This window comes from Spea bombifrons, chromosome 5, assembly GCF_027358695.1.
Source record: "Spea bombifrons isolate aSpeBom1 chromosome 5, aSpeBom1.2.pri, whole genome shotgun sequence".
Taxonomy (NCBI): Eukaryota; Metazoa; Chordata; class Amphibia; order Anura; family Pelobatidae; genus Spea; species Spea bombifrons.
The window spans coordinates 97,406,964-97,431,053 of record NC_071091.1 but is presented as its reverse complement, the minus strand read 5'-3'; the positions used below and the strand labels follow the sequence as shown (position 1 = coordinate 97,431,053).

The 24,090-nt window shown below is 37.2% G+C and overlaps 1 protein-coding gene across 3 annotated transcripts in view; it reads right to left on the bottom strand.

Moving 5' to 3' along the window:
• The window catches only part of RIMS2 (regulating synaptic membrane exocytosis 2), a 257,498-nt gene that overhangs the window by 85,592 nt on the left and 147,816 nt on the right, over positions 1-24,090 (bottom strand). For 2 of the 3 annotated variants that reach the window (XM_053467731.1, XM_053467730.1), the window contains 10 exons: positions 21,308-21,407; positions 20,067-20,190; positions 19,564-19,610; positions 18,269-18,381; positions 10,530-10,660; positions 9,077-9,248; positions 8,200-8,353; positions 3,921-3,989; positions 3,012-3,165; positions 1,524-1,637 (listed from right to left, as the gene is read on the bottom strand). In XM_053467731.1, coding sequence (XP_053323706.1) covers positions 1,524-1,637; positions 3,012-3,165; positions 3,921-3,989; positions 8,200-8,353; positions 9,077-9,248; positions 10,530-10,660; positions 18,269-18,381; positions 19,564-19,610; positions 20,067-20,190; positions 21,308-21,407 — 1,178 coding nt within the window. Of the gene's footprint in view, positions 1-1,523; positions 1,638-3,011; positions 3,166-3,920; positions 3,990-6,554; positions 6,582-8,199; positions 8,354-9,076; positions 9,249-10,529; positions 10,661-15,588; positions 15,637-18,268; positions 18,382-19,563; positions 19,611-20,066; positions 20,191-21,307; positions 21,408-24,090 lie in introns of all 3 variants that reach the window. The other variant, XM_053467729.1, reaches the window with a different exon arrangement.

Below are 24,090 nucleotides of genomic sequence, written 5' to 3'. Positions count from 1 at the left end.
TTCCTTCTGAGTCGTCCTCATAAGACTTGAATATTAATATACATAGCCAGGCCTTTAGTTTGTAGGACCTGATAGGTTGGGGTGGTTTAAACATACCTTTCTTCATTCAACCCATGCCTTTTCCAGTCCCAAATATGCCCTATGGTAATTATAGCTATACCTTGACCCAGTTCTAATGGATATGCATATATTAATTGATATAACACCCAAGAATCATAGCTCATAGGAGCATGTAGTATAGAAACTGATTCAGATCTATGATATAAATGAAAAAGTGCTCGGTTTGACAAGAAACTAGATGGTAAAAGTTACATCTCTCAAGGGGCAACATTCACTTTTCTTGCTCTTAAATGGAATTTCTTCCTCCTTAATCTCTTCCAATCCCATCATCAATGTCTACATTTACACCATTAACAGTTGTGGTTGAAAACTAAGATTGTTCCTGACACCCTATATTCAAAGAAAAATACATTTTGTTCATGGAATTATAAAATTCAGCTTCAGAACATTCCCCTGTGTAAGTGTATATATTTACAGAATAATCAGATAATTCACAAACCTGTAAACTCTTGACAGTCCAGTGATGTTTTTAAAAGTAAAATCTCAAAATACATATTTAGGGAGACTTTTAATATGATACGAGTGGTTTAGTTGGTGCCTGATGGAACACATTAACATTGTTACATGTCTCTGACATTCAAGCTTAATTGGCTTTCAGTCCAAAGCTGGCATGTAATGCGCATCATTACGACTCTGAAAGGGATTACCATCGGTGCAACACATCAGAATATCAGGAACTTTAGTATAATGGCCTAAAATAATATTATCTATCAGCTGTTAGACTACCATTCCCATTATCCACACTACAACAGCTTTCATGCCCCTTGACATTATGTTTTATAAATGAATCGGAACATACCTGGAATAACAATGCATGTACAGTATGTGAAGCTTTTGGAATTACCTGTAATTTCTGGTCATTTAATTTAATCCAATCTTCAACTAAATCACAACAATAGACAAACGCAGTCTGCTTCAACTAATAACACACAATAATACACGTTTATTCATACTAAACCACCATCTAAACATTCACATTGTAGGGAGTCCAGTCAATGAGTCAAGATTGGAGGTGTTGGTCGGAGCCGCCCTGTCCTAGAAAAAGCACTCACAAAGTCTGAGTTTGTTAGTTACAAGAAGCAATGTCTGATGTGAACCATGCCTCGAGCAAAACAGATCTCTGAAGACATAAGAATTAAGAACTGTATGAACGTTTGTACAGCGTGTTCAGCAAAGTTTGAATCAGACTGTGTTTGTCTATTGTTGTGATTTAGTTGAAGATCAAATTTAATGACCGATATATGCAGAAATCCAGGTATTTCCATGCTTTTTCCTGCAATTGTTTAGTATTCATTCGCTCACCGCCGCACAACCGAATGTTTATTTGCATCCTTATCTGGTTAGGATATTCTCTCTTGATTGCTTAATCCCTAGATATGGGCCCCGCTAAACTCTTTAGTTACCTTTCTCTGTCTGGGGAGTAGTGGTTATCTGACACGCGATGCCTCTCCACTCGGCTTGTGGTATTATAATGTGCAGGGCCAGACCTCGCCGTTCTTGGTCCTTGTTCCATACTCCTACCAAAATAAAAGAAAGTCCATGAGTGCTTCAGTAATGTCTTCTTTATATTTGCATTGCTAATAGCATTCCTCAACGACTTCTCTTCTGCATGACTGTTGCGTAGAATCTTAAAGGGCTTTCATTCTGCTGATATTCAGTAGACGTTCTTAGTAACTGTCGCATTTCCAATCATGTCCAGGTATTGGCTTGTAGCTAGGGTGTAGCCATGCAGTAAACATGTTTAGATACATCTCACGTCACGCAACATCTTCATGTTAAAATCTTAAAGTCTTAAAATGTTTCTACGCGATGTCTGGAGCCTAATAACTTCCATCTACCAAGAAGAAGCTGGACCTTTGGACCTTTTTGAAGCATGCCTCCCTTGACTGCCCCTTCATCTATTTGTCAAACTGACGTCCCTGGACACCTGGTTTGCTCTTTGTTAAGTTAAGAAAGAATAGGAAGCACAATTGAGCTCACTGTCACTAAAGGCCTAGTGAATAAACCCAAAAGTATCTGACAGTATTTTGAAGTTCTTAATACTTGTCTTCTTTACATATCCTTCATATCGACCAAGGGTCTACCTACTAATGCCTACGTTTTTATAAAACTAAAATAGTGAATAACCGGAAAGATTAAATAGTTGGTAATAGTCTATTTTGTAACTTTACTGATCTCAAGCTGTTTCTCTATTAGAGACCCGAGTCTATGTGTTGCATATGGACCAGACACACTTGTCTACCTCAGACACCTGACATATTCTTGTATAAGTCAATGTGCTATATAGAGGCATATTTATTATATTTATCATCTGATCTACCAGTTCCACTTTTTGCTTTGGATTTTTCATATTATCTTGAGCCTTGAGATTGATTACTCAAGTCAAACTCTGACCTCATAAGGAATACATAATAAGAGTGGTAAAACAGGACAAAAAAACTTCATTTAGAGCTGATTAACTGTGAGTCATTCTGAGTTCACAAGAATAATGACAGTTTCCTACATTTACAATACATCTTGATTGCACAGATGGCACTGGAAACTGAGGGGTTTTAATCGATAAATAGAAAGAATGTTCATACTAGCGCTTTATTCCTCGCCAAAGCGCTGAGAAAATTTTGTAGAACTAAAATTAATAATGTACAAACATCTGAAAAGAAGCAAAGCATAACACAATATTAATAAAACGCTAACAGAGAATAAAATCTTCTCTATTGATGAATATCACCCCCCAACACCAAATAACTTTGAAACACTTAATTAAAAGGTAAAAATGATTTTATGCTTTTATAGTATTGGTAATAGAGCCCCCATTCTATAAAACTCAAAAGAACATGAAATAAAGAATATTCATTTAGGGAAATATTTACTGATAATGCGTATACATATACCTTTGAGGGGGAGGTACGCTAGGAGACCAAGATCTTGTTCTTCCTATACTATCTACATTCGGAGGTCCGGTCCGAGGACAATGATTCGATGACATCACTTGCTCTGGAACCGATAATGTTGAACTCTGGAGATCGCGCCCGTTGTGCCGATAATCTGTGTGATATAAAATCATCGAGCAGTAGTTTGAAATCATTCCGATAGAGACAGAGCATGAGTTCTCATGAGATCTTTTCCTTGCCCTGGTGTATAAACTATGTACCCCTCTGCTTTACGCAGTATCCATAAACTCAGTATCCAAGATACTAAATATCCAAAGTCTCAGAATAACACATGGTGTACAACAGTGGTGAGGAATGTATTTTACATATAGTAAAAATTCCCAATTAAGGTGTCTATTCACTAAACAAAGTATTCACTATAATGTGACTCTGTGGGTGAGTGGACCATTTCAGATCTCTAAAATCCATTATGCATCACTAGAACTCATCTCACCTCTTAGTGACAAATGCACCAAGTGCCCCCTGCAGCCCATCCAAAACCCAAATAACCACCAGGGCACATACCCTGAAATCAGCCAGTATTCACAAGGAAAAACCAATAGTTCAGACCAAATTTGAGGAAGCTCCATGATGTGACAACTGCCAGGCAGCTCTGAAGCCCAGTGTACTAAGAGTACAAATCCAGGAGCACCTTAAGCCCTACCAGGACTGCTTGACCCGGTGCCCTAACCAGGCAGCGGTCGCAGTCAGGCCCTTCGTTACCCATGAGCGTGAGAGAAAGAGTGCAAGATGAGCTATATTACATAATGCATCCCACTCAATAACTGTGTATTATACATATCCAGATCAGCCCTTCTTGCAGGACTAATTGTTTTGTAAAACATCAACTGGAAAAATATAAAACCATACCCGATGCGACACCGACTCCGTCATCACAGTCGTAATCAGACACTTCGCTGTCGCTTATTCTCTTGGATCCTGCAAAAAAGGCAACACAGTGAAAAAGAACTCTTGGTGTGAAAATCCACTCTCTTCCAAGTCTACAACAGCAATCCAGCACTAAGAACTAGAGCATCAGGAAGAAGACAGAGGAAACGGAGGAGCTACGAGATTAGTAGGGAGCGTCTCACACATGTTATCGCAAAACAAGTCTGCCAGAAAAGGACTATGCGACACCGCCTCATTATACAGCATTTATTTTTTTTTATTTCTAAAATGTTTTATTAGAACTGAGATGATACTCTGATCTCCTTCTATACGTGAAACAGGATGCAAAGTATTATTCTGCCTGCTGACTTCTCAATCAGAGCTCGTATGTATGTTCTAGCTGTACAGAAAGTATGTTTGATGGATTTCTTGTGTATGCCAGGCATTCATACACATTTCATTTCTTTTAACAGATGGCAATATTTAATGATTATTTAGGGTGGGCCTATTTTATTCTCTTGGGCATGGGAATAGGGTCTTAAAAGCGATCTTTGATCCTAATTCCTTTTGTCTTCCCTTTCACGTAATTATTAATATAAAAATTCCGGAATATAACAAAAAAATCATATAAAAAAAATAAGATAATTGTGAAAATAGTTTTATAGAGGAATTGCAGAGTTTTAAAGAATCTCTAGCTCTATAGTCTCATGTGCGTCCTGCTAAACGCGTGGGGGGGGCTCCTATACAATATTCACTGTAAATGCCCATTTAATGCCTTTTCAATGGAAGATAGCAATGCTGGAACATTTAAATATCTTAAAAATGGGTCATTTAGCATAGCATAATAATAAATTAATAATTCCAGCTTTTCAGTGTTTTTTTTTTATCATGTTACAGTTTCCCTGTAAAAAAAATGACTGAAATCATTGTTCAAAAATAAAAACTTAGATGCATTTCCTGGAAAAAATGGAATGTCGCCCAATCTACAAGAATTCAACAACATAATCGAGATTCTCCTGTATGATATATTATTCTGCATTTCTGAGTTTTTATTTTTGTAATGCAAAATTGTCTTTTTATTTGTACTTCGAAAAGATTGTAAAACATTAAAATATGTGGCATTTTACTCACATAACAAAGATTTTTCCTTTCCTCTGCTATATATTGAGTTAGTTGAAAAAGTCACGCTAATACACAATGACTTTTGGAGAAAGAAGTATTATAATATAAATTAAGAAATGTCTACTGTTTATAAAAAATTTTTTATAATACATGTCCCATTGTACCAATACTGCCAGAACCAGAAGATACAGATAACAAAAAGGTTTATTATCCCAAAAAATTATCAAAATAAAGTTTGTCCTAATTTCAAACCCTGGGTTAAGCAAGCAGGGGTTAAGCTATAAGGAAATAAGGTTTATTGACGAAGGACATATGTACAGAATTTGGTATAACTAGAAACGGTCATCCACCTTCAGCCGGACATAACACACCAGGTTTCAGAGAACATATCTGCTTTTTATATACATTAATGTAATAATAATACACACATATATGTTCCTATATATGTTGTACCTTTTTATTGGATATCCATACCTCCCAAGGAATGATGGTAAGGGGGACAGTCCCTCTGAAACTCAAGGCCCTCTGTCTCTCGTTCAAACCCCTGATGTCCTTTCTTGGAGGAGCTCAGAATGTTTGATGGGTACGAGTCTACTAAACTGCTCTGCAGCCTTAAAATGTCACAATGATGTGTATATAAACAGCCGGATGGATCTATAAATTACTATGAATAAAATACTCATCTTCTTCTAAGTGTCTCCAGTCGAAGTTGATCCCTTTTATTGGGTTCACATAAAAAAGTATAAAATCACAAAGTAATAATTACATTTTAGGGTCTCTGAGGGGTCTTCTTCATATAAAATCTGTGCAGATTCCACCTGTGGAAGAGACCTCTGAGGTCATGAAAGCTTATATGTTTTTATGTCATTTCCTATGTAAAAGATAACAACCTCGACTAAAGACTCGATCTTCTCTTGGGCCAATACGACTACATCCCTTTTCCACTCTCAGTTACATAATCATGTATAAATTATTATGATTTATTGTTTTATATAGCGCCATCAGATTCGGCGGCGCTGAATAGGTCATAAAGTCACAGAAAGAGCCACCTACGTACCTCAATTCGTACCCCCTCCAGCAAAATAAAAAAAAAAACATCTTGGGCCATTTTAAATGTTGGGTGGTGTGGATATCAGCAATAAGATCCAAACAACAAACTACTGACTTAAAAAAGAACTCATAGATATGAGAGAATGGTATTGAAGTAGGCATTGGAATCATGTTGCTTTATGTTGGTTGAGTTTACATGTGCTGAGCCATAAGTCTCAATCTGTTGTTGAGCTCCAACTCCCATTATCTCCGTCTACTCCATGGTAGTAATAATCCGGCAACATCTGACGGCACGACGAGTGACCATCATGACAATAATTATATGCTGGCGGGTTAATGACCCTCTGGCTTAAGGTGGACTCCCGTTAATAAGGTAGGTAGAGTTATACCAGACTGCGCATATGGAGACATGCATTATGGAAATCTGACATGCTGGAATTTTACCTGAATTATATGAATATGGGCCTGTATCTGGAAAACAAATATTAATATAAACAGATGTCATGGGCAAAACATTGTGAAAAATACATGTAGCAGGGGCGTCTCCTCCATTCAAATGTGTATTATTGGTGCCCTGTGATATGGAGAATTATATGCTAATTTACTGATTATCGAACGTACTTCGTAGTAATGATATATATACAATTAACTATATTGTGTATTTTATTGATTTGGGTTGATTTTAGACACCCCTGCTTCACAGCTTTCCTGAAAATGGGATTGAAAAAAAACCCAAAAATGTATATTAAGCCATTGGTTGACATGACAAACGTGTGTAGGATCCCAGTTTCACAATTTTCAACCAAATTACATGAAGAAAGTCACATTCATTGGATCCGTTGCCAGTCAAACCAACCAATAACCTGCGTCTCAATTATCAAAGAATACAAATGATGCGTGTATAACGTCAGCGAGATTCATGCAAACCTTGTATATCACAGCGTATACAACTACAATCAAAAGCCGGTAACGCTTTGATTGTTTGAGAACTAATTCAAACTTTGAAAATAAAAATAAAGGAAAGCTTGGTAACTTAATTTAACAGCGAAAAATATAATATTTGTTTTTAAAGATGGGCTGGTGTTGATCAGACCTGAAGCGCGTAGATAACCAATGTCACACTACTGAGCGCCATCTTTTAAAAAAAATGTTTGCTGTATCAAAAATCCCGATCAGACAACAGCAAGCAGTTGGTTATCCAGGAGATCCGATTCAAAGAACACAATGATGTTTCCGGGATGGATAATACATACATTTAAAACAGGCTAACTGGTGTTCCTAGGAACCAAAACTTCAAATGTGTTTTGCACCCATTTATTATTATTATTTTAAATGTATTGTGTACACTGTTTATATTTTCCCCACATCAGGCCACTTGAGGTTAAATTCACATTCAAAGAACATTTATATACATTTTTCCTACAGAGCGTGTGTGTATAAATTAGTATGTGTTTTACACAACGTTTTATCAGAGTTTTCAGTAATTACAGTTAGGAAATGGGATAGTAGACCCCATTCTGAAAAAAGCATTTGAAACCTTGTTTTATAGATCACTGCGATACCGTTTGTTTTCCGTGGAAGACGTTCTTTACCGTTTTCTATGTCTCTGTTCCAGTTCTCCGGAATGCCCTTCCCCATTCTGTCAGACTCATCCCTACTTATTCTTACATTGAAACCCCACATGTTCAGAGAAGCATACAAACCATCTGTCTAATGTATTCACAACCTGCCTCCTAAAAGAAATCATCTGTTCTCCTCACCTTCGAGATCTCCATTCCACTGACTTCTCCACACCGGCCTTTCTACAATCAAATCATTCGCACCTTCTGTCTCATTCCCCGTCAAACAGCCAGCCATGTATTAACGTTATATTTTTGGCATTTTTTTTGTATTGTCAATTTTCATGTTATTGTTCACTTCACATTAGTAACAGTGCTAGGGAACCGTCCTTTGGGAACTTGAAGGAGGCCCAAGTAACCCTCGTAGCACATAGCAAATGGTGACCTGCCCAACAATTCCCAAGGTACATCCCCTGTCTAGGATTCATTATGTCCCCCGTTCACAGAAGAACTCAGCAGTGAAAACTTACGTTGTAACCTCCTTGCTGGGCTCTCCCCGTGCAGCTGCCTCCTTTGCATAAATGGGGATGGATGGGGTAGTGGCAATGAGGACACATCGTGCGTCTGAAGCTTGTACCAATGTGGCTCATCATCTAATAGTGCAGTTTCTAATTCAATTAATATCTGTTGGAGTAAAATAAAGCAGGAGAAGACATACCCCAATTACTGAGGAGCTAAGACGGGGAAAAGAAACAAATCGCACCGCAAGTAGATATATAGCAGGAGAGACGGGAGACTTACCAGTCATGGACAGTAGCGTAATACTCACCTCATGTCAGCAAAATCCATCTAAGAGGATTAGTAGCTACAACATACTAATGAACCACAGGTGAAAATGGCCAAATAGTCCGTCCTTGGGGTTTGTGATAGGCAGCAAGGACTCTACTGTGCTCAAAGTTAATAGATATGAGGGGTCAGCAATAGACTGTGGGACCCGTCACCCCGTGAAGCACCACCTTGGTATTATTACTCGGCCAGAGGTAAAAAGCAATATTCTGGCCAAATGACCCTCAAGCTCTAGACAGAGCAGGACTATCAAAGTTATTTAATAAAACCTGGTGCCAATGGCATAGATATTTACACAGAAGCTGCTATTCACAATAAAATGTCTGTACCTCTCCTAGTAAATTTGCTAAATGATGTTATTCCTTATCACATTGGATAGACAGGAGTCCACAATACTCCAAAGAATAACGTCATACTCATCAAGTATACAAGCTTTAGAATGAAATACCTATAATAAGGCACTTTCCTATTCAATTCTAGAATCTTCAATTCCAAAAATTATACATTACTTTATGAATGATCAAAGCATTCTGAAGCAATATAAATATACATGTACATTACCTCTCCCAAAAATTCACTCTCTTCTTCTCGGACTCTGGCTTGATCCCAAAGTGTAATTTCCAACATTCGTTCCCGAAACTCTCTCCGATGAACCGGAGAATAATTGAATGTTTGGTTCCATTTGGGCTCCAGTGTTTTCTTCATGGTCTTTGTTCTTCTTTTGTTCTTATCACTACAACACAAAGTGTATAAAATATAACACTGCTTATTAACAATGGATAGATGGCCAGTATTTCTTGTAAGCCATCCTATATCCTAATTCAACAGTATATTTACTTAAAAGTATCGACAGACATTCTTACCAAGCATGGGATCTGCAAAAGGTTTCTCTAGATGAACTACATAATGAAATCAATGTGTATATTTATTTTGGTTGAGTATCTTGAAGTAGACAATTTAATGACTTTTCAACAAAAAATACTTAGCCTTAATTAAAATGTAACTAGGATCTCAGAGTATACTTTTAATTAAAAAACTATCTATAAAAGATTAAAATACTTAATGATTATACAAAGCCCCATGAAGAACATACACTTGGGAGGCTACACAATAGCCTGAAAGGTGCTCAAACAATGACTCTGCACCATGTGGATAACTGAATATAGAAAAAGTTTTTTAAAAACAGCACAAACAAAAGCAGAGGCTACCAAAAAAAATCAACAGAAATAAATCTCAGAAAGTTTCAGTTCTTCCATTCTCATGGCACTTTTTTTGGTAGCCTCTGCTTTTGTTTGTGCTGTTTTTAATGGATTTAGTGTTTTTTTTAATTGAATGCGCTGTAGCGCACCTTCCTATATCTAGTGTTACTCCCTGAAGCCCCCAATCAATGAAATCAATTAATCAGAAGAGTGTTTTTATATGAAATATGCTGAATCAATGGATATTTAGAGATGATAAAATACATTTGGCTAATTGGTTTATTTAGCTAGGAAAGATTTATTCAGATGTATTAAGTACTGCTTCACCTTGTATGTATTAAGTACTACTTATGTTGCAACAGTAAAATCTAAGAAATGGAATAAAACATGTAATGTGTATGTAAGCATTAGATGAGCGGAGAAAGATCTAAGACCAAGGGGAAGAAGTACATGTAGGCAATAAAGTTCTTACCTCTGTTCATCGCACCATTATTTATTTAGATCAGTGGACATTCTGTTTCCATTAAAAGAAAATTATTCTCCTTTCTGAGTACTCATAACTAGGCTTTCTTTTGACTTCAGTCAAAAGAACTGAAGTTAATATCCTAAACATCTTGTTTAACCGCACCTTGTATTCTTATAAAGTGCCTCTGACTCATTGGTTGGCCAAGGACCAGAGTTTAAATTTGAAGATCCAGGTTCTTTCTTTTTTGTTGTTAATTCTTGCCCAGTAAGCATTCTAATATCATGCAGTTCAATTTAAACTTTGTTTTCCCTTTGATGATGATGTCATACTCTAACTATGTCATTCCTACCTTCGATCTGGAAGAAAATAAATTTTAACATAAGGATTTCTTGGTCTCCCATCTTCTCTCGGTGGCAGATCCTTTGCCCCTAATATAGTGACAATCAATTGATAGCCGACTTTGTCATAGCAGAGTTTTATCTGTGAAAGAGACATAAATATTATTCTTTGCTAAAAATGGCCCATACAAAAGTCATACATCTAGATCACCTATCTACTTGGCCAAAAAAACATGAAATGCTATATTTTTATTAATATTTTAAGGCAGTGACAGCTCCAGTCCAAGACACTTGGATGTATTGTGATTACATACGGTCTGAGAAATGTGTCGAGGACAGAACCACTTTCCAAGTGGTTTTAAATCTAATGCGTACATTTATATAGGGGGTAAAAACAGGGATTTGGACAACTAATGTCATTCTGAAGGCTGAGCTGTCACCTGAAAAGTAAAACAGAAAATAACTTAAAATCATTAACCAGGATATGGAAAGCCTCCATGCTGTGTTTCACAATGGACCGTGAACGGTAGTTAATGTGAACCTTCTATGACGTCGCTGCACATCCAAGCATAAAATCACCAAGATAGGAAGATTAATAAAGACAACACAAACAGCCAACCAGGGAGACGAGGCCATGTGCATGCTGGGAAATAATGCGTACAACCCCAGGAGAACAATGACCAAACCTGAAGACGACACAACATACATCTTTGCATTTTATACTCTAGTGTTTAACCCATTTCAGGTGATGGGTCCGCTTGAAGCAAACCAATAGTTCGAATCTCATGGTTGCTTCTAAATGTGTCACAATGTGTTGGCCGATCTGCAGCAAAAGTTCTACATTAGTTAAATAACTTTTAAGAACGTCATGACTACCAATGGAGTTATAGTTTATAGGTTTCATCAGCTCTATCGTACCCGGTTACTGTCATTAATAGTATAAAACAAAACGTATTATTCTATCGAATTGGATTCTTGTTTGCTAATGTGTGAACTATCTTTTAATGTAAACTATGTGTTGTATACTGGCATACTATAAGTGAAATGTCGTATATTTTATTACCCTAAGAATTTCCCCCAAATATCTGTATGAACTATAAACCTTTCTTTAAAGAAAAAAAAATATATTTTTTATTCTCTTTTTATATAGCCAGAGCGTAATAAATCCTTTTAACTGCTAACATTCCTGCGATAAGCGACACGGCAATGTTTTCTGGGTGTCCTTTCAGGATAATATTTAGGGTTTGTATATTTGGCCAGTGGCCACGCGTGCTCAGTGAGCCCGGTTATAAGTCAGATATGGATATATATATATATATTCCCAGTTGATATGCAGCTTGCCAGCCACCTCTATTAATGCATAGAATAAAGAAGATAGCGTAGAATTATATTGTTTATATGCAGATTAACTAAAAGAGAAAAAAAACTCAATGGGCAAACTGAAAACTGTAAATAGGATACCTAAATCTAGTATTAAAAAATCATAGTTCTCCAAACACGTATGGATTCTGCCCAAGGAATACTGTGCCCTACTTACTCAAACTCACGTTGTGAGGTAAGTTATAAGTAAAAGGGCATCTGTCATATGTATGCGTCTGGGGCTAGGATAGATAACCTTTTATTACTTCATCTTTAGTTATGATCGCTCCAGCCTGCCCGGCCCTCTGAGTGTTCCTCTCTCTTTCTTATTGGGGACAGTGGCCACAGCGTTGCAATGTCCATTTAAACCTCCCGCGTGCTCCTTCCTCCCCGCTGCTCTCCACTGGCCAGGAGGCTCTATTAGAGATTTGGATAATGGACCCTGAATGGCTTTGGGGACGTGGATCTCCCCCCAGGATACCAGCCGTGGCCAATGCCCTTAAATCCGCTGGTGTGTCCTATGATTTATTTGGTTGAAGGTAACTGGCAAAGAAGTTACAGTCCTTGGTGGTGTTAGATTGTATACATAAAAAGTGTATATTAACTAACACCCTGTGTGAATGTTATCACTACAGAAAAGTGACTATAATTCTTATAGTTAAAAAATAGTAATTTAGGTAGAAAACATAGGGAAAAAAACCCATATTGTGCATGAAAAAGTGGAAAAATACCTTCTTGACTCCAAAATGGCGACTTTTCACCAGATCAATAAACTATAATTAACCTTATCAACCTTTATAGCCTCGTATTTTGACTTTGCTGGTGTATCATCCAATAAATGCAATAAATGTCTATTAAAAGACAACATGTTCTGAAATATTTAAAACTATATATAAATAGACTTAAAATATTTTTTTTGTGTGGAGTATTATCCAGTGAATATATTGATCTGTGATCTCACTAATAAAAATATTTTCAGGAATTCATCATTTTTGTATTATTTGTTTGGGAATTTCCTCTGATCAAGAAACCAACCTGATTTAATAAAAAAAACAACAAAAAAAACCCTCTTGATTACTGTTTTCCCTCAATAAAGCCAATGCTGAATATTCAGTTCTCCTCACTTTAATTATAACAAGAGCGGACCAAATTGCGATGGGCAAGACAACCAAGGGAGAGATATGTATTTGAGACGCTAATTAAGAATTATATCTCTACAATTAAATTATAGTGAGTGGGAAGATACAAGATATTCAGTTAATTACTTTTTGTATAAAATCTGGTTTTCTTGTGCATATATTTTTAAGCAACAATGCATCTTACAGTGTATCTTAATCGCCCTAGAAGCCTATTTTAAATTGGTAACGCCTGCAGAGCGATGTTGTCACGTTTAAATGCAATGTGGATTTCAAGGGTTAAAAGTTTATGCCTGTATTATAACTTTTATAATATAATACAACTTAAAATATCCCTATGCCACACATTCTGAATTATAAACTTTATTGCCAAGGTACATGATAAGGGTTCTTCTAGCCCAACATTTTTAGCATTAATTAAATTCCTTATTATATCACATAATAAAATACATGAAAACCAACAGTGTATTCCTAAATCTAATGATTGCCGACCCAGATCACTATTCTCTCTAAGATGAGCAAAAATCATGTTATGCAAAATACATTGTGCAGGGTTAAACAGCTATTTCACATTTTATTACAATATTTTTTTTTATTACAATAAGGTGGGGTCATCTACTTACTACGACTACACTGATCTTTTAACGCATAACTTTGCTACATATTTCGAAGACATACAATGAGTCTGTATCAAGCTCCAGATAAATATAATCCAACAAGGAAGGGGTTAAATAGTAAATTTTTGTAGCTTTGGCACAAATAATAAACACAGCATTGAGCAAGTTTTAATATATTCGATATCATCGATACCATCACCTTACTATCCGATCATGAAGGTAGACGTGTATTCTGGAGCTTGGTAAACAGGTCATTTCTCGACAACACTCATCAACTGCTTTCTAATTAACCCTTTTGGTGCTGGGGGAGCATTCGCCACTCACCTTGTAGGCACAAAAAGAACTAACAGGAAAGGGTTAACACTATATATTAATAGGGGTGATAACAATGAAGGGGTAGCAGCATGCACCGCATTATGAGCTATCACAGGGTATTGTGAGCAGTTGCTAAGAAAGGCAAACAACTTGTACCCGCAGGCAACGCTTGCTTTAAATGGCAAGCATCGATTGAAAATATAATAAGCTGGTAAATTTCAGCGTCCTGATGAAGGCTAATCCCATATCAGGCACCATTGCTCCGTTTTTGCTAAAAGACGTACTGGCGGCTCAATGAAAATGGCTGTTACCGATATAATTAACCTGTGTTTAAAGCAAGGAGTTACCAAAAGGCAACCGGTCTGGCCGTAGCCAGCGGAAATCCATTGTCAAAAATGGGGCTTTGGATGTTAGGACAAAAAGTAGAAGCCTACGGTGTCCGAGTCAGATCCCGCTTTAAGGAGGCACGTACCAATTCATTCAATGGAGTGCTACTTCTTTAATCAAGTTGGTAGCCTTAAATACATAAATAATTTTACTTAGAACTTTTTTTATGTGATTTTTCTGCTGCGGTACAAATAAGTTTGCCAATCTTTAATTTAAATGATTTATTTAGTATTGGAAAATGCACATAGAAGCATATTATTATTATTATTATTAAAAGAAAGCTTTAAAGAGACGATGGCTGATTTAAATTACGGCCAAATCACAAGTAAACAAGCAAATAATATTTATTATTTATGTACGCTGTGGCACATGAAACATACAATAATATATTCTCTCTCCGCTGACGTATACACACATTTTTAATAACGTCTAACAATATATTGTTTTCTAAAAATAACCGGTTTACACATTCTTTTTGATTGGGGTGATGACATCATCACTATGTGTGCCTATGATTGGCTTTTTGCCAGACTAATACCTTGGTGTTGAAATTGTTGGATATTTCATGAGTGAGTTGTGAGAGAACTTAGATTTCTTAACAGAATTAAATGTATTTTTAGGCAATTAGGTGAGAATGTAAGGCGCAGATTAATCTGGTAAATTAAGGCATGCGGAGATGAAAATTACCTTAATAATGAAATATAGATGTGTTTTATGGACTAAGCAGCCGTATGAAGCCTTTTTGTGGCTCCAACAGTTAAAACCGAATCGGAGTCTCTACATGGGCAGAATTTGATGGGTTGAATGGTTCTTCTCTGCCATCAAATTCTACATTGTTATTTAATTCATCACAAATGGAATAATTCTTAAGCAAATTACCTGGAAATTAGGCTTAATTATGAAAAAAATGTGTTTCATTGTAACCTCGAATTTATTATTTATTTAACAGGCCAGTATAAATTAACATACATGTTAATTAGATTCTTTTAGAGCCGATAATGACGTGTATCTCTTATACAGAACAATGTATCTAGAATATGGTATTTGAGTACAAAGTCTCTTTAAAGTTTAACTACTTGTGTTTTTGTTATTTTTTGGTCGTGGTGTGCAAATTGCTTGCAACAGCCTTGAAAAAAATATGGATTAAAAGGACCAAACACAAAGTTTTCCTCCAATGCATTTTCCAAACTAAAACAAAACAAAACAAAAAATAAGACACAGCTTTAGTTTCTGTCAAGCAGAAAAAAAGCCTTTACCTGAACCCTAGGGACAAAAGGCGCGGTTCTTCTATTAAGGCTTTGGCTCTGGTAAGCAAATTAAAGAAAAGAAACAAAAAAAAAATAAAGCAATAAAACAAAGAGACAACAAGCTAAAATTAAAAAAGAATTCAAAGCAAAAACACAACTATAAAAATCAACGGCAACAAAGTACATACCGGCACGGATTATTTAGGCAAATTATATGTAAGTAGCTATGAACACCCATCCTTCGATGTGAACATTTCATAATTCACTTTATTATTCAAGCAAGTGAAAGAAACGCTGGGCTTCAATGTATGTGACGGCACGTTGGGTATAACATGAGTAAATGCCAGTTTGTGCAGTAATTGTCTGGAACCATCCACTGAAGTCAATGAGGTCGGTGGTCATAATTGTGGTGACTTGGACAATACTCAGTGACAACCACAAGACAGGGTGCACCCACCCATTCACACAATATCTAACTAAAAGCCATACAGAATAAGAGTGAATTGGGATTGGAGCATATCAATAATAACTACTACACACTTAATACGTTTGGTAAACAAAGGAATAAAACAAAATGATGTTCTCTCTTTGCTTTCGCCTGCACACTGGGAATATACTGAATCCAGCTCTAATTTTCCATCATGGAAGTCAATTTCATTGGAGATTCTTTGGGAAACTACTTTTGCTTTTTATCGAACATCACTAAGGTGGAACCTGCTCCTACTAACTAATATTGGCAAGACATTGCTGTAGTTATACACCACTGGGGCTAAAATCTATGTAGACACGTGTTCTATAGAGAGCTTGATGAAAATAATATGATACACAAAAGAGGATGCATGAAGCTCTGACATCATTCATACCGGAATTTTTATTCTTAGAACAAACAGAAGGGTTGGACGATGAAAAGGGATTGTTTCAGACGTTACTGCCGTAGTCAGTTATTCCCCCAATACTTTAGAATCTTGATCTCTCAACATTATGTGACTTTAATCTCGATTATTTTTTTACCACCAAGCTGTATTCCTAAATTATTAGTAATGCAGGATTTCATAAAATACCAGCACTTGGTGATCTCGACCTGTAACTAGTTGTCTTGACATAGCAGCACTCCGCAATCTTCTCAATGTATCAATCCTGAAAGACTCTGATACGCTAAAACTGCTCTGCACTGAGAATGATGTTGGTGCGGCCATAAGAACTAAAACTACAACTACAAAATAATAACCAAAAGGGCTGATTAACGTCTTGACTATTTTCCATGATTCACACGCAGTCTTTAAAACCAAACATTAAATAGTACTTTTTTTTTCTACTTGAGAGTGAATACTTGAGACGTAGAAAGAGTTGGATACAACGGGAAGTTTTCTCCTCAGTTATGGGAAGAAGTGTTTAAGAAAATATATTTTTTTTAAAATATTATTATTATTTTAACCCCTTGATGACAATTGACGGTCCTGGCACGTCATGACTTTAAACTGGTGCAGAAAGCGATCTACGTTCGCTTTCTGCACCTAAACAGGGTTGCTGTAATGCCTCAACGTCAAGGCATTCAGCAACACAGAGATCGGCATCAGGGGCCGTGTCTGACCCCTCCCTGGGGCATCAACAAAAAAAGGCTGAGAAAATGAATATACACACACACACATTATATATATATATATATATATATATATATATATATATATATATATATATAATGTATTACAGCTAAACACAAAACACCAAAGAAATGTTAAAACAGCCTTTGTCACGAAGGGGTTAAAATGGAAATCAAAATAATGCGTTGGGTTTTATTTGCCACTGTTTTTTGTGTGGATTATTTCTTCACTATATTCGAATATGTACGAGTGCTTAACTCATACTCAATTTATAACTTTACATATTGTAAAGTTGTTCACATTTTTTTATTTGTTTTTGCAATTTATTGATTATATAAGTAACAGAAAATGGCACTACAGACCAATGGACTTATTTAAAATGTATATGCAAAAACATTTAGGACCATTTCACTTTGGTAAATAGGAACTTATAGAATGTGTAGAAAGTGAAAAATTATAGCTAATGCTAAGCGGCTCTCCATTGTTTGAACAAACACAGCTATTCATATTATGGGGAATGAGAGGGGTCACACAGAAAAGTACGAATGAAACAATTAGAATTAGTTTATGAAATGTAGTTTTGAATAAAGCAAGACTATTTTATTGGTAAAGCTCGGAACTCTGTCTTGAAATATTATTATTAATATTTTTAACCTTTTTTGTGGCTGAGGACAGGAAAGAACATCTTCTGTTTGAACACACACCACACATGCGGTCTGATCCTTGGAAAACTGGGTTGTCATCACCATCCTTGGCTCTGTGCTGACAATATTTAAAGTGTTGGGCATTTGTTTCTTTTGGTGTCACAGCTGACACCATAAAAAACCCCACAAACACCTGGCCTGTTTGTGCTTTTGCTTGAAGGATTCAGAGCCCTTGTACAGTTTGATGGGGACGGGACGGGTGTTAAGATCAGTGACTAATAAACTTTCATACCCACTCACATTATGGCCGTGGGGAGATTACGACACAAGTAGTATCTCCAGCGCCATTGTATTTGCCTACAGCAGTATTTTCTCCGGAGTGCCAGATGGATATATTAATAAATTAGACACGAGCAAGAAGTATTGAGAAATCATGTGACTTACTGAAAGTTGTCCAGATAAAAACTGGGGAACATCTCTTAACATTCCTGGGCTCATGGGGGATGTAACGGATATAGAAGGGCGATCCATTTTCTGGGATTCAAAGGAGCTAGAACCTTTAAAAAAAAAACACAATAACAGATATATAGGTAAAATGATATGCAAATGTTCTTCGAAATATATTTTATCCCTCAACCTCCTCTTATAGTTTCTGCTGGTACAGTTTAGCTGATACAGCTCCTTTTTGCTTCTTGTACAAGAGCTGGAGGTCTTGATGGAAGACATGTTGCCCCCGCTGTCCCTAGCATGAAACACCACAGAGAAACCATATGACCTGCAGCTCTCCTCCGGGAGCCGAAATACACAGGATGTTTTATCAGCTAAACTATAGCAGCAGTGACGTAACTACAGGGGTCACATCGCTCGCAGCTGTGACGGGACCCCTTGCTTCTGTCTCCTCATACCTATTCAACATAGTTTAGAAAGGGCCTTTCTGATCTGAATGGGTCCAGGTCTGACGGACCCTTTCTAAACTACTTTGAAACAGCATGGGGAGACAGGAACGTATCGGGGTCACCTTACATCACCTGACCCCCGCCATGAGCCCGAGACACGCTGTGTGAGCAGCCAGACAGAAAACTCCAGAAGCAGTGAGCAGGGGCAGGTGGGAAGTGGGTTTGTATGTATATGTATTGCTATTTATGTATGTATGTATGCGAGCATGAATGTGTAATTGCGTGTGTGATTATAGATGTGTGGGTGTTTGTGCGTGAGCATATAGTTGTAAGATATGGAGTGTGTGTTAGTGAGTATGAGTAATTTGTGTATGTGTGTTTACATATGTGTGCCAGAGTGTATGTTTGAAGTTGGGGGGGGCGGCACAGACAAGGTGGAAAAGAAGGCACAGACAAGGTGTTTGGGGGCAATGATGGCACAGACAAGCTGTTTAGGGCAAAGATAGCACAGATAAGCTGTCTGGGGGCACTGGCAAGCGGGGCAAAGATGGCACAAACAGGCCAAATATAATCTTATGGTAATTCAGTGTTAAATATACAGAGTACAGGTAGAGAGAGTCTAGCCCAGTTGTACGTAATACAGAATTCAACTGAAGTATGTTTTTTTTAAGGACAATTATGGTATATTACTCTAGCTTTTTGTAAATAAATGTAGTCTATGTGATCATTTAACATAAGTAGAAGTTGACTAGTAGTTACGAGTGCCACCTTAATGATTTCATGCATTCTGGAATTAAAGTGTTCTTCATACAGGACAAGAGGCAAAACACTTGATTTACTTACTGGATTCCAGCTGTGCATGTGTGCTATCAGGTATCCTGGGTATATCTCTGAAATGAAAAGTTAGGCACATTGACGATATATTAAACAATCAAAGCACATTGCTTGGGGACATCGAATGCCAATAGTCCTAGAGGGAGAAAGGGCTGTTTCTATATACCGGTATAATGGTTCTACAGAGCACTTTTTTATTACGAAAACAAATTTGCTTTAGAATTAATTATGCAAAAGGCTCCAGGAATCTCTTCCAGATGTAAACGTGTTTTCGGGTTGATAGTAAAAATCAGAGCCCGGGATGGTTTACATGCCCCTGAATATCAATCAGGAATCTGCGGTTAAAGGAGGCTTGGGAAGTATTATGGGAGCCGTGTCCTCCTGTATGCAGGGATGCACATATACACATCTACATCTCGTGCGCTGTGTAATGTATCAAGTTTCCTTAGCACTGGTACAGTATTTATAAAAGCTAAAAAGTTATTTAGATGCACTAAAATAAAAGCACTTACCCTATCGGTCTGGAGACCACTAATTCTACTTGTGCCTCTGGTTTGGATTCCAGAATAATATTGTAAACTTCTTCAAATGTGGCGCCTTGTAAAAACCGACCGTTCCACTCCAAAACTTCATCGCCTGGAGATTAAAGTATACTTTAACTTCACTTACAATAGTATTTTCTAATATATTTCACATAAAACATAGGGAGTGGTTGGAAGTAAATAAATTCCGTTAAACTTTCACTAAATAATACTAAAACCGTTCGCATGTCCTAGGTTAGTAGAGGTCCTAAATGAAAGTGGGGTCTCACCTGTAACACAAGCGATTGAAAAGAATAATTATACATAGTTAAGAAAAACAAAATGCGTGCTCAGATTTATAGATTATAGTTATATAATATGAAGAATTGTAACTCACCCCTATACATCCCCTAAGGGGGCCCTAAGCAGATGCCTATGGTAGCTCGGGGCAACCTCAGTGTAGTTACATGGATACTCGTTGAAAAAGCAACAATGCAGACTGAATGTGTATGAGTTTGCAAATTGCTAACCTGCGTGTAAATATTTAAATGCCCGAGTCTCATATCTGTTACACAAGAACATCTGCTGCGCTGCAACTGACGTTTACCCCAATTAACCTGAACAATTAACAGAATTAGGTGAAAAAAGGATCCCAGAGCTATTTTTAGATGTCTTGCTAAAAATATGAATGAAATCATTTGCCCCCTATTATAACAGCAAAAACAATATCTTGTAGTGGTGGCCACAGAAGCGGTCAGGGGTTTCTCAGATACAGGGGTTCATTTATATTGACATATACAGTGATGCAGCGGTTAACTTCTATCGACAAAGAACAAGGGATAGATACGGGCCAATTCTCATTCAGGTAAATGCCAAACAAAGCCAACAAAATCAGTCCTCAAGGACTCTATATCTGCCAGACTAATCAATACATTAACATTTTGTATCAATGTGTAAAGTATTCCTAATGTGGATGCTAAATAATCTACTATCTAGAATGTGAAATCTATGAGAACATTTGTATGGGACTCTAAAGGGACACAAATCCACCACGAAAAACCTGCAAGTCCTCCTTAGAACCAGTTTGGGGATCGTATACGCCCTACATATGATGGAGCTGCACATCATCATCATTTACACGCAAGGTTGATGGAACTGAAAAGTCTCATATTATAAACAATACAAAGGTAATATTTGTAACATATTGCATGTTCTGTATTTAGAGACCGTACCTGGTCGGAGGTGGCCTACTGTGTCTGCCAGACTTCCTTTCTTCACTTTGGTGATAAAGGCGCACAACCGACCTGACTCTGTCATTTTCCCCCCTACGACCTGGAGAAGAAAAAACACACAATGCATTATTGAACATTTAACTATATTCTCATATACACTCTGTCATATAACATGCTTAGAATATTCAGTGTAACAAACAATTAATATTGCTGCTACAGTTAAGATGATAAGAAACCGCAAATGACTTCTTATCAACATAGAAAGCATGACGGAGAGAATTGGGCGTTTCTGATGAAAGTCAGTAATAACGGGGGCATAAACAGTGAAACAGGGACATATTGAATTTCCCCTTTTTAAGGAAATGGGGCATTGTGAAGTTGCATAAACAACCATTTCTAGAAGACAATATATAACAGCTGGGATTTAAGCAGTACATTTTTTAAGTTACACGATGTATGGTTTATACATATTATCATGAGGTGCATATAGTTAGGATCAGGGGTGTAACAAAGGCCCCCGAGGTACCCCCTTTCCAAAGATTCTGGGGGCAGAAAGAGGCCCTTTTGAAATGTTCCCTGCGCACAAATGTGGGTTTATAACTAGGCCTTTGTTAACTTAGTAATGATACAGCTTGTGAAAGTTAAAACTGCTTAGAAGGTGTCAAGGCACTGAGAAACTTTACCAGAAAGGGTACTTAGATCTTAAAAAGACATGCTGGATTTATGGTGATTTATGTGATCTGTAAAGTCGGTATGGGTCTCGATGTGGGAAATTTATTTTAAAAGATAAGTGGTGATCAATAAATTGAAATTTGTAAATTTAAATCAATTTATTCATCCAGTAATTTAGTGAACCGGTCTTAACCCGATTCAAAAGGTATGCATTACGTAGGACTAACCTAGACTGGATAAATGTTTCCTACAACTTCACGATCAAATGACACTGAAACATAAAGGGATGTCTGAAAAAGATATATATTCCAAAACGGAAATATACTTTATAAAATGTGCGGTGTTTTCCATCAGCTTTCTTTCTTTATTATGAAAATTTGGGGCACGATAAATCTGAACACAAAATATCTAGTATTTCGGACAGGGTTAAGGTAATTTGACGGCCATTTTTGCAAATTGAAATATTAACCCAGTAATTCATTATTAGAGTATAAAACACGGCTTATAGAACACGGGGTTTAAAGAGAGACCAGAGAAAATGTACAGCTGATACAAAGTTTTACATCATCAAACTAATTCTGTCATAAACAAAGTCTACTGCAAGGTCTGCAAGAAAAGTACAATAAAAGCTTCTTGTTTTGGTAACTTTGTTCATATATTTCACAAGATTGCAAAAGTGTACATTAAAAAGGAAGGCAGCAGGAAAAACAACATATTTCTAGCAGTAATAAAGCCCCGTGGGCATAATTTCCCATTAAAAAGATATAATATCAAGTGTATGGAGAGCATAGAAATAAATACAAAATTGCTAATTAAGTTTTGGGTTTATTATTTCAAATATTAATGTGTAAAGCAATAAAACCATGGGAATTTCCTTGGTTGTAAGAACAGCATATTATAACTAGAAAATCATATTACAAATAGCTTAACAACGGTGCTGGATTGAGACCTAAAGAAAGTGCAAGAATTGACTATAATGGAAATTGAACTCAAAAAAACTAAGATAATTTATGCATATATATTGTAATGCATATACATTTACATATTGCAACTAACCATTATGCACAATAGATAGAAGGATACCCCATATGAACAAAAGTATTTGGACACCTGATTATCACACCTATATGAGCTTGTTCCAAAACCATGGGCATTAATATAGAGTTGATCCCCAACTTTTGCGGCTATAAAAACCTCAACTCTTCTGTGAAACCTGGCATTATGTCTTCCGGTAGGTAGTGTTCTCCAAACATTATGTTCCGATAGGCAGTGTTCTCCTGGCATTATCTGTTCCGTTGGGTAGTGTTCTCCTGGCATTATCTGTTCCGTTAGGTAGTGTTCTCCTGGCATTATGTCTTCCAGTAGGTAGTGTTCTCCTGGCATTATGTCTTCCAGTAGGTAGTGTTCTCCTGGCATTATGTCTTCCAGTAGGTAGTGTTCTCCTGGCATTATGTCTTCCAGTAGGTAGTGTTCTCCTGGCATTATCTGTTCCGTTAGGTAGTGTTCTCCTGGCATTATGTCTTCCAGTAGGTAGTGTTCTCCTGGCATTATGTCTTCCAGTAGGTAGTGTTCTCCTGGCATTATGTCTTCCAGTAGGTAGTGTTCTCCTGGCATTATGTCTTCCAGTAGGTAGTGTTCTCCTGGCATTATGTGTTCCGGTAGGTAGTGTTCTCCTGGCATCATGTTCCAGTAGGTAGTGTTCTCCTGGCATTATCTGTTCCGTTAGGTAGTGTTCTCCTGGCAATATGTTTTACGGTAGATAGCGTTCTCCTGGCATCTGCCAAACCCAGATTCCTCTGTCAGACTTCCAGAAGTGTGTGCATCACTCCAGAGGACACTTGGTATTGCGCATGGTGATCTTAAGTTTGGAGGCAGGGGCTCGGCCATGGAAACCCATTTCAGGAAGCTTATGACGCACAGCACTTGTGCTGATGTTACTTCCACAGGCAGTTTGGAGCTCTCCAGTGAGTGATGCTACAGAGGACAGGCGGTTTTTATGCACTTCAGCCCTCGGCAGCCCCGCTCTGTGAGTGTGTGATCTACCCATTGCTGGCTGAGCTTTCACTTCACAATAATAGTGCTTAAAGTGGATCGGGGCAGATCTAGCAGGG